We start from the raw sequence: 12,486 nt of genomic DNA, 5'->3' as shown, positions 1-12,486 counted from the left end.
TTGCATAAAAATATCGAACAAAATTGCTACAAACATTAAGTGTTCAAATTTTTGGTAGAACATTTCAAATGTTCTCCTTGTGTAGTTTTGGGGGAGTCCTCAAAGAAAATTTTGTTTTGGGATTCAACTTTTTCTTCTTTTCTTCTTCAAGTCACGTAGGTTTGAAAGATGAGAAGAAGTATTCATAGTAGGAATAAAATCTAAGTGCACCACTATACTACACTTTTTACATAAATTTTGAACGAGTTTTTATAGACTTACAACTCAATGTATACATAAACGTATAGTCAAAATAGAGATTTTTCAAATAAGGGCATGAGTGTTTGTAATATGGACGACAAGAATCAAACAATTTATATATCCTGGTAATGAATAATTTTGAATAATGAATATTAAACTTCTAATTATGATTTAAAGATATTGATTGGAGTTTTAACTATTTAATTATTTATTTAAATATCACAATAAATTAATTTTTAACAACTATTATTTTTTAATAAATGATAAAAAATGGTAAATAACTAGTAGTTAAATTAGATACTAATTTATAAACTATTTATCAATAATAAAAAATAATTTTGATAGCAATAATTTTAGTCTCTATAATAGAATTTAATTTAGTTAATATAACAACTAATTATTTTTTATCTCTAAAATTGATTTCTATTTAATGATTGTCTAGTAATGCTCGTTCAGCATATCAAGGTTTTATTCTTTGGAATGGTGTTTTAACAAAAGCACAAATGGGTAAGAATAATGTTCCCTTTAAATAGAGTTCATGCTTTTGATTAGATATGTTGTCATATGTATTGTCTATTGTCCCTGTAATAGACCTGAGTTCATTTTTCAATGATATTTGATCAATCCAAGAGTTTGCTTGGAAAAATTATTTATCTCATCACGATAATATTTTTTCTTGAAGAGTTGACTGTTTGATGTCATAACCTGTGATATTGTCATAAATCAAATTACTTAAACATGTAGTTATTTTCTAATATTGCATAATGGAAGTTAATGATGTAGATACCCATGTTTATTATTTACACTACAAGACAATCATGAAATAAAACTAATTTTAGAGACAAAAAATAATTAGTTGGTATAGTGACTAAATTAGAGATCATTTTAGGGACTAAATAAATTTATGGTTTCTAAATTAGTTTATATTATTGTTAAATGGTTTCTAAATTGGTATTTAATTAGCGACCACGGCTTTTACTACCAATTACTACCAAAATTAGAATATAAATAATTGATAGTTAAAACCTTAGCTAATTAGATATCAATTTAAAAATTATTTAACAATAATTGAAACTAATTTAAAAGCCAAAAATTTATTTAGTTCCTAAAATGGTTTCTAAATTAATCACTATAACAACTAATTATTTTTTGTCTCTAAAATTGATTTTTATTTCATGATTTTCTTGTAATAGGTTGATCACGGATAATATTTTTTTTTCCATTATACTTCTTTATAATTTATATTTGTCGTCATGTCTTTCTTTATGACATTTTTTTCGAATTTTCTTTCCTCCGTCTTTCTATTTATGTTCTGAGAAAACGTTGTCAAAATATAACATCACTACTCAGAAACAAACGTTCAAGATTCGTGCATTTGATTACCCAACCCAAATTAACGGTGCAAATGTTAGAAGTTAGAACCATAATTTCTGGATGGACAGAATGTAGTGCTGGTGCATAATTATACACGTGTCTCAAGTGTGAACGATACTTAAAGAGCTTGTTAACGATGCTAGCTTGTAGCTACAGGGACTTTATTATAAAGTTTTTTAAACCTATTTTTGGTGAAAGTTTTTAAAGGGTGGGGATTTCATTAAACATTGCTACAATTAGAAATAACTACACAATTGTATCTCACCAATTTATGACACCCTAAAACTTGAACCGGTCTCATTATTTTTATGTATAATTCAAAATAATAAGTAACTTTAAATTTTTCTGAATATTTTTGCAATAACATGAGTTTCTAAAATCTCAATTCTCGTAAATGATTTTCTTTTATCAACAAAAATAAAATAAATTAAAAAAATAATATTTTAGAGGTATTTCAACCATTATATACATATCACCTTATAAATAACACAATTGGTCAAACCAAATGAGGGTTAATAGACATTTCCCTTATGAACACTAGACATTGGCTATGCTTAATCTAAAGGATCTGCCCTTGACAATTAACTCATAGCAATGCCAAAATAAAACAACACTATATTCCTTTTCAATTCCAACTAGTTAATTTGATAGAAAATCAACCTTCTCTTTTTCCTCTTCGTGAATTTGAGTGGATTTTGATCACTGTAACCTTCTCCTTGTGATCTCCCTGTAAGTGGTTCAGGAATTCTTCTCTTTTAAGTCATATCTTTCCTTTTTTTTTCCTTCAGTAACAGTACCAACTCTACATAGTCTTCTGCTGTTTGCAACTACGGTTGCTGCAAGAGATATGCCTCCTTCACATCTCCTCATCCTTCCCCATCAACCACCTGTTTACAAAAGACCAGTTCGAATGTGCTGCGTTTTCACAACTCACAACTATCACTGCCACCCACATCACTTACTATTATTATTTTAATAATTTTTATTAATATTTAGTTACAAATATATTTTTACTATTAAAATAGTCAAATTAAGAATTGTATATAACTTTTTGTATATATATTTTTAATTTAAATAGTGAAGATAAATTGGTGAAATGTTGTACTAAGTTTGGATTCCTTGCACATTAAGAGGATAGTTGATGTAAGTGATATATTATATTCATTGAATATTAACTTACAAAAAAAAGGGGAGAATGTAAGCAATTATGATATTAAAAGCTACATTTAAGTTGAAGAAAGAAGTAAGTTGTTGTCTAACTATGGAGTTTGGTTTGATATGCAGCAACACGTCATTCTTCTTTATTATGTATGTCATAATTTTCATTAATACTATTTCAATATCCTCCACCTCCTTCGCCACCTTTTCGTCCTTTTCCAGGCTCCTCTCATTTCCCACCTTTTCCACCACCACCGTACCCTTCTCCACCCCCTTCACCACCATTTCCTTGGCTTTCACCACTAGGAGTGTATCCTCCTCCTGGGCTTCCACCACCAGGACTCCCTCCACCTCCTGGACTTCCACCACCAGGAGTGTATCCTCCTCCTGGGCTTCCACCACCGGGAGTGCCTCCTCCTCCTGGGCTTCCACCACCTGGACTGCCTCCTGTTCCTGGGCTTCCACCACCGGGACTGCCTCCTGCTCCTGGGCTGCCTCCTGCTCTTGGGCTTCCACCACCGGGAGTGTATCCTCCCGGTGCACCTGGACTGCCTCCTTCTCCTGGGCTTCCACCACCGGGAGTGCCTCCTCCTCCTGGACTTCCACCACCTGGACTGCCTCCTGCTCCTGGGCTTCCACCACCGGGAGTGTATCCTCCCGGACTGCCTCCTTCTCCTGGGCTTCCACCACCGGGAGTGCCTCCTCCCCCTGGGCTTCCACCACCAGGACTGCCTCCTGCTCCTGGACTTCCACCACTGGGAGTGTATCCTCCCGGTGCACCTGGACTGCCACCTTCTCCTGGGCTTCCACCACCGGGAGTGCCTCCTCCTCCTGGGCTTCCACCACCTGGACTGCCTCCTCCTCCTGGACTTCCACCACCGGGAGTGTATCCTCCCGGTGCACCTGGACTGCCTCCTTCTCCTGGGCTTCCACCACCGGGAGTGCCTCCTGCTCCTGGGCTTCCACCACCGGGAGTGTATCCTCCCGGTGCACCTGGACTGCCTCCTCCTCCTGGGCTTCCACCACCAGGATTGCTTCCTGCTCCTGGACTTCCACCACCTGGACTGCCTCCTTCTCCTGGGCTTCCACCACCGGGAGTGCCTCCTCCTCCTGGGCTTCCACCACCTGGACTGCCTCCTGTTCCTGGGCTTCCACCACCGGGACTGCCTCCTGCTCCTGGGCTTCCACCACCGGGAGTGTATCCTCCCGGTGCACCTGGACTGCCTCCTCCTCCTGGGCTTCCACCACCAGGATTGCCTCCTGCTCCTGGACTTCCACCACCTGGACTGCCTCCTGTTCCTGGGCTTCCACCACCTGGACTGCCTCCTGTTCCTGGGCTTCCACCACCGGGTGCACCTGGACTGCCTCCTCCTCCTGGGCTTCCACCACCGGGAGTGCCTCCTGCTCCTGGGCTTCCACCACCTGGACTGCCTCCTCCTCCTGGACTTCCACCACCGGAACTGCCTCCACCACCTCCACCACCGCCACCTCCACCTCCACCACCTCCACCTCCACCCCCACCCCCACCTCCACCTCCACCCCCACCTCCACCTCCACCACTTCCCCAACCTCCACCACCACCCCAACCTCCACCACCTTCCGTACCACCTCCTGATCCACCTTCTCCTCCTCCTTGGCCACCGCCAGATCCGCCACTTCCCTTTCCTTTACAATTGTCGGTACCATAATTTGACACCAATTTCCTACCACTCAAAACTTCATAACCGCCACCTTTAAGATTCATGTATTGTTTAGTACCTCAAATTACCATCATTTGCAAATATTCCAACTAACTAAAACGAAAGAAAAGGAAAGGAAATACTTACAGCGTCCCTGCTCGTCATCGGTTCCACTAATTTTTTCGTGAATTCCAGTTGCTCCTGCAGGTTCACCAACAAAGGTTTAAAATAATACACGTCAAATTTTACATGCATTTCACCAAATGATTCGAAATTTGAATGCACTTCTGAACTTTGATTAATCTTATGGCATCACTAGTAGCGAGTACTATATTCTTTTACTAAATTCTTTAACAAATTCAATTAATTGACGAAAAAATAATGTGCACTCTCAAAAACCTAAAATAAAGCTTTGAGAGGTTCCTACCTTTTCTCTCTTCTCGAGGTGGCTCATCAGCCACAACCGCAGCGATGACAATCACCGCGAACAGAAAACACAGCAAAATAAAAGGCTTGAGATGCATTTTGTTAATAATCATAACAAGACTTGAGATATGGATGAAAGCAAGGTTGAAGGGAACCCTATATATAGTGCAAAAAAAATATAAAAAATTGCATGCAAGTGAGTGAGCAGGACCACATCTCAACACATCATTAATATTTTTATCTCCTCTTTGCATATATTCAGGCCTTCACTAACTTTGCCCTGAAAACCTGCTATTCTAAACGTTACATTGATCACCCAGATTCAATGCCAAGTAAAATGTCTAAGTACATTGAAATTCAAGTTGACTTTTAACTAAGAATCAATTTCATTCCGTGTTTTCTCCTTGATTTGATGTTTCTGTGACACCTTCAAAACGCGTGCTCATGAAAGAGAAGGATGATCTTCCCAACCTCGGCACGTTATCACGTCAACGTTCCTAACTTTCTTTCAGTCAAACCAAGAGAAAAAGTTCGGAAGAGGACCGAAAGAGAGTCAAATAACAGTTTCTGGGTTTCACTTATCCATGTCACAGGTGATGAAGAACACTAGGCTGTGTCCTTAATTTCATGAAATTGACTACATTACATTTATCTAATGCAATAAAAAAAATCAGAGAGTTTAAATTATTATAATTATAATGCTTTATAATATCTATTTTTTTCAAAGGAGTTTAAAAATTATGTTTCTTTTATAACTGACTAAAATATATTTGGTTGATATATATTTTTAATAATATTTATTAAATTTTTTAGGAATGAATAAATATTTTCTATAAAAAAAGAATCAAGAAGAATAGTGATTGTTAAAACTTTCATTGACTACCACATTAAATAATCTGATAAGAATAACATAATATTTTGACCATAATTTTTTAATCTTGATAACTTGAAAACAATTTTATAAAAAATATAGTCAAAGATATATTTTCAGATGGATTATAGTTATGTGATTTGAAACTGAAAAGTTTCTATTTATTTTCTTACAATCAGACTTTCTTTTTTATTAAGATGAGTTGCGTTTTTTTTTTTCTGTTGGATTGAAACGCTGTTTGATCTCTTGTTATAATTCTTTTTGAAGTAAAAGAAGGTTAAATAAATCATTACATATATTACCAATCCATCACACAGAGTATGAGAATATTTGTTTTAATATATCCATACCTTAGGCCAGAAATACTAATAAGTCACTATAAGAAAATCATTAAATAAAAACTAATTTTAGATAAAAAAATAATAATTAGTTATTATAATGACTAAATTAGAGATCATTTTAGAGACTAAAAAAACACTACAAGAAAAGTAACAATTAGCTTCCAAAATCTTGCGTTGGCCAGTAGCGGACGCTATTCTTGTCGGTCAAAATGGGTAAAAGCCCACGCAAGAATCACATTGGACGCAAAATGAAGAATTAGCTTCCAAATTCTTGCGTGGAACACTTGCAGACGCTACTCCCGTCGGCCAAAATGGCTAAAAGCCCACGCAAGAATGACCTTGGACGCAAAAGGGACGCATAAATGGATTTAATTTATTTTTTTAAGAAAAAAGCAGTTTGCGTCGGCCGCGGCCCACGCATATGCATCGACTTTGCGTCGACCACAAAGCCCACGCATATGCGTCCGCAATGACCCACGCATTTTTAGGATTTTAAAATTTAAATTTATTTAATGTATAATAAATATTTTAATATTTAATTCTTTATTATATTTATTTTAAAATTATTTCTTTAATATTATAATAAATTATTTAATTTATCAATTTTGAATACAAATTAGTTAAATTAAATTTATTAAATTAAATAAGTGTTTGATTTAAAATTAATTGAGTAAAAGAAAATATATATTTAAATGTTATATAAAATATTTTATTATTTCAAAAATTATTTATTTTAAATTTATTTTATTTATATATTGTTATAACTATTTTATTTTTGAAACTATGATATAAATTAGTTAAATTACATTTATTAAATTGATGAAGTTAATTTTAAAATTATTTAAAAGAAGTTATCTTAAAAAGTTTATAAAGATTTGAAAACATATAGAAAAATAATAATTAATTAAAAAATAGTGAAAAAAATAAAAATAAAATGTGTATTTAAATTTTGTAAATATTATATAAAATAAACATAAATTTAAGAATATAAATTCAAGATGAAGTAATTAATTAATGCAAATGGTAATGGATGTATTTAAAAATAGAGAATAAATTTGATCTAAAAATGTTTTATTTAGTTTAAGAAAAAAAAAGTTAGATAAAACTTTTGATTAGTAACTTAAATAAATTTAAATGCTATAGGTGTGCAATGGATGAATGAATTAGGATTTTTGTTTTGATATCCATTATAGTTTTGAAGATGTTATTTCTCATAAATGAATCATAAGATCATCTTAATGAATTAGCGAAAATGTATATGATACAAACATATTAAGATTAAGTGCGTGAGTAAGTAACTTATTCTTAATCGTTAGATTGATACAATATCCAAAGTGTTCCAAAGTTGACTACATGCTCTATAAATTTTATTGTTATAGTTACTGAGTATGATTTCGAAAAGAAATTAATGTTTTCCAACTGAAGCACATAATAATGTAGTAAGTAACGAGATGATACATATGCAATATTAAGTGTGTTAATATAGTTTCCCAATATACTAAATAATAGGTCTTTGACATAGTAAATTTAGTAAACTTAGTTTTTAATAAATGTAACATAAATAAGTAAGTTTCGACTGGATGTGATATAGAATGAACTTAAAATCATGGAATAGAGTTCATGATTACATTTTGGATTATAAGTTATGTGCCGGTATGGGCAAGACCGACACTTGGTCTCCTTGACCGAGACCCACCTGGCTGTCCGAGACCTGGTGTACCTGACCGAGACCAAGGGGAACCTGGCCGAGACCTGAGAGACTTGACTGAGGTGACCGAGGCGACCGAGACCTGAGAGACTTGGTCGAGACCATGGAAGGTTGCCCGAGACGAGTGGAATCATCACGGTCGGCTGACCCATACTACCGTTAACGCTGAAACTAAGGTCAGTGAAGCTAATCCGTCATTAAGGATAAGGTAATACAACCCTAAGCGAGATCCACTCCACTAATCAGACCCAATAAGGTCAGCCCATTAAAATAATATACATAGCACACATTCCAAGAAGAAAGGTACGTCATTTATTACTGTTCACCTACCAGAATACTGATCACCCGCTTCACTGACTTGAGCGTCAGAGTGCCTTCGCAGGTACCCCCCATCGGTGTTCGCCATAGACTGAGAGCCGAGGAAAGAAGCACGAAGATGAGAAGGACCCCAGTCAAGCACCCAACAATCTGTCCGACCGAGGGAAGAAGACCAAGACTTCAATAGTTGTCTAGGTCTCATCTCCCTAGCAGGAAGAAGTTAATAACTGTAGTCCATTGTCAAGGTAAGAGTTGAACTAAAAAGTGCATTGTAAAGGCTGAAAAAGAGTATCATAAACAATTTGAGAAATATGAGTCATTTCCTGATAGTTATAGAATTAACTTAGAATCATGGAATATAGTTGATTATTAGATTTTGGATTATAAGTTAGAAGGGATTATAAGTTAGATTTAACCACTACACCAAGCAAATTCTTTAGTATTATTATGATTTTAATTATACTTATTATTATTAACAATATTAATTTTAATAATACGAATATAATATTAATAATATTAATATTATATTAATATGAATATAATATTAATAATATTAATATTAATATTAATATAATATTAATAATATTAATATTAATATTAATATTATTAATATTAATATTAATATTAATAATATTAATAATATGTATAATAATATTAATAATATTTATAATAATAATATTAATTATAATGTTAATTATAATATTAATTATAATATTAATTATAATGTTAATTATAATGTTAATTATGATATTAATTGTAATTTTAATTATGATATTAATTGTAATGTTAATTATAATATTAATAATAATGTTAATAATAATGTTAATAATAATATTAATAATAATGTTAATAATAATATTAATAATAATGTTAATAATAAGTTTAATAATAATATTAATAATATGAATAATATTAATAATATGAGTATAATTTATTTTATTATTATTAATAATAATTATATTAATATGTATAAATTATATTAATAATAATTATAATAAAAATGATAATATTCCTAAGAACTTGTTTGGTCTAGTGGTTAATGTTTCTTTGGTCACTGGACGATACTCCGACGCATAAGCGTCTGTTTTTTTACTTTTGCGTCCGTTTTTTGGCCCACGCAAAATGGCTATTTTTTTTGTAGTGAAATTATTGATTTTTAAATTAGTTTATATTATATTTTAAATTTGGTAGCAAAAATCTTGTAGTCTCTAAAATTATTTCTAATTTAGTCACTATAACAATTTTTTATATTTTTAAAATATTGATTTCTATTTAATGATTTTCTTATAGTGATATATCTTATTTGAAAGAAGTTTTTCATCACTGTTTTTTTTTTATATATTATTGCTATGTATGTTGTCGTTTTTTAATTAGTAAAGATAAAAATTTTGCTATATATGTGATTTATTTTCTGTATTAATCTGGTATTACGGCTAATAAAATATGTGGTTTTGCTGTTTTGTAATAAACATGTATGAGCATGAATTATAAATTCTGTTTTAGATGTAATAGTCAATGTTGTTGCATAATTTAGAGGGCTAAACCTTATCACTTGCATGGTATTAGCTTGTGAGAGTTTTTTTATTTTTTTTATTTTTTATTTTTACATTTCTAAGACAACATATTAGTTGACTTTTTTATCTTGATGGAGTTTTTCTCCTTCTCTTGTATAATGTAGTCTGTATGTACATGTATTTTGTAAAATGTATTCAAAAAAATGTAGTGGTTTCTTTTAATGTTGTCTTTTTTTTTTTATAAAAGTTAAAGTATTTATAATTTTTTTCTTTTTACTATATTCATTCTTTGCCAATAAAAAAAACCCTTTTATATAATATATCAAAATATTTTATCATTAATATATTTTATAATAATAATAATTATTATTATTCATTAATAAAACACACACATATTTTATAATATTTAATAAGACAAAAAAGAAATTTAATATTGTATAAAAATTTAAAATGTCTTATAAGATATCTCTATTACTACCAGATAATAAGAGTAATTACTGCCAGATAACAAGAGTAATGATACATTTACACTAGTTTTTTTTTCATTTACATTCAACTTCATAAACTATTATTTTATTATAATATTCTATTTATTTTTATTTTTATTATTATAATAGAATATTTTATTATAAAAAACAATTGTCAAGTGAACGTATATAAAAAGGATAGTGTAAAGAATTTTTTCCAGATTAAGGTTGTTTGTCTATCACTTTTCTTTCTAAATAATAGATGTGATAAAGGTTATTACATATTAAAAAAAATGTTTGTTTTATATTCCTTTTCTTCTCCCACTTTTACTTTTTCTTTCACTTCTCTTATAAAACCCTTTTTAATAATAAAATATTATATTTTAATTAATAAAAATAAAAATAGTTTTAATATTATTATTAGTTGTTAAGTGAGAGTGGAAAAATTAGAGGGTCAAAGTATCGTTATTGTTCATAAAAAAAAATTAATTTGATAGTAATTTTTCTCTTACTTCCACTTTAATAATAAAGAGGTATAATTACTTTTTTGTACAAGACGTGTTGATATTACGTGTTCAACAACAAACCTTTGCTTTGTTTTCTGCAGTTGTTCGCATTCTTTCATCATACTGTTTTAGCTTTCGCAAACTGATTTTAAGTAATCTCCAATTGCTTAATTTACTTTATTCTAAGAAAAATGTTAACTTGTTTGTACACATAGTTGCATACCATACAAACAAAAATGGACAAAATAGAAATTAACTACATTTGACATTTTAGTTTGATCAACTCGAATTAAAGTCAGAAAACAATAGTGATATCCCACCTCTCCTTTGGTTCTACCATACTGACTTTGGTCTCTCTTCCTCAATCTTCATTTTCAAATTTTTAAACCCTAAAATTTCGTTTAGTCCACGTGTACAAATCAATGGTATTGCGTACGCCATGTCAATAGAAGTTAATATCAATGGTAAAAACTTAATACAAAAGACCAAATTGATTCAAAAAATTCTTGAGACCAAATTGATTTTTAAAAAAATTACTATATTAAATTGAATATTGATCAAATGTAGAAATCAAAAAGGTAATTTTATAATTTTTAATAAAAATTAATATAAACAAAATTTTAAAATAAAATAATAATACATTTGATTATACTAGAAGTCACCCCTCTTATGACACCCTCTACGGGTATCCCCAAATACTTAAAAAGAGTTTTCATCACCTCACAATTTAGAATTGTCGCAAAGCGTAGAATCTTCATCTGATCCACCCCAACCCCACCAAGTCTACTCTTGAAGAAATTCATCTTAAGACCAAATGCCAATTCAAAACAGTTCAACATAACATTTATGTTAAATACACTTTTAATATTTACCTTACAAAAAAACAAAGTGTTATCAACATACTGGAACATATTTAGCTTTACCAATTTCTCCCTAATCTCGAGGCTCTCAACCGCGGTCCTAGATACCCTGGCTAACCTTTTAGCAGCTATGAGAAACAAGAACGGAGCTAAAGAGAAGCCTTGCCTCAACCCCTTCTTTGGAATAAATTCCTTAGTAGGTAAACCTTCTCATAATCCACCTTGAAAAACACACAACTTTTCTTCTTCCTCTTCATCTCTTCTAAAACTTCATTGGCTACCAGAATACTATCCAATAGCCCTCTTCATTCAAGAAAAACAAGTTCCCTAACATCAATGACTTTACTTATCACTTTTTTCAACCTAATAGCCAAAATCTTCGAAATCGTTTTATACACACACCCAACCAGCGAAATCAGTCTATAATCGTTAAGTTGTTGCAGATTATCTGTCTTAGAAATCAAATAGATGAACGAAGCATTTGATCCCCTAGGCCACTTACCATTGACCATAAAATCTTTTACCACCGAGACAAAATCTTCCTTAAGACAACCCCAACAATACTTAATAAAACCGAAGTTGAATCTATCTGGACTAGGGCTCTAGATCGGATTCGTCGACCCAAGCAAGTGTATGGAGACTTTCTCTCTCCAAATTATTACAAGTTAATTATTTAGTATCTATTTATTATTAGATTCTATCATTATCAAATTAATTGTATATAATTGGATAATCATCATTATGTTTGGAATGAAAATTAGGTGCTCGGTTCTGTTCTCTTTTCTCAACAATGGTTTCTCTCTCATGCGTTCCACCGCTCAACTCTTCAGCCTTTGTTTCATCACCACATGCGCTCGGGATTCGCACCAAACCTGTCGATAGGCCGAGGATGGCTACCGAATTCGTGACTTTAGCGTGGCATGTCCGAGTGGTCACTAGTGATGACGAATTGGGCATGAAGAAGGAGGAGGCGAATCTTCGAAATCGTTTTATACACACACCCTACCAGCGAAATCGGTTTATA

At 32.0% G+C, this 12,486-nt stretch overlaps 1 protein-coding gene across 1 annotated transcript; it reads right to left on the bottom strand.

Annotated features, from left to right (window-relative positions):
* Positions 1–2,758: 2,758 nt before the first annotated feature.
* On the bottom strand, positions 2,759–5,017 carry LOC137825389 (uncharacterized). The gene is made up of 4 exons (XM_090294166.1): positions 4,879–5,017; positions 4,599–4,652; positions 3,832–4,503; positions 2,759–3,765 (listed from the first exon to the last, which is right to left on the bottom strand). The coding sequence occupies exons 1-4, from the start codon at positions 4,988–4,990 to the stop codon at positions 3,002–3,004; spliced, it is 1,602 nt and encodes a 533-aa protein (XP_090150292.1). The 5' UTR covers positions 4,991–5,017; the 3' UTR covers positions 2,759–3,001.
* Between the last annotated feature and the right edge of the window lie 7,469 nt (positions 5,018–12,486).

This window comes from Phaseolus vulgaris, chromosome 8 (genome assembly GCF_051622355.1).
Source record: "Phaseolus vulgaris cultivar YP4 chromosome 8, ASM5162235v1, whole genome shotgun sequence".
In the NCBI taxonomy this organism is placed as follows: Eukaryota; Viridiplantae; Streptophyta; class Magnoliopsida; order Fabales; family Fabaceae; genus Phaseolus; species Phaseolus vulgaris.
This window is presented reverse-complemented; position numbering and strand designations above follow the sequence as displayed.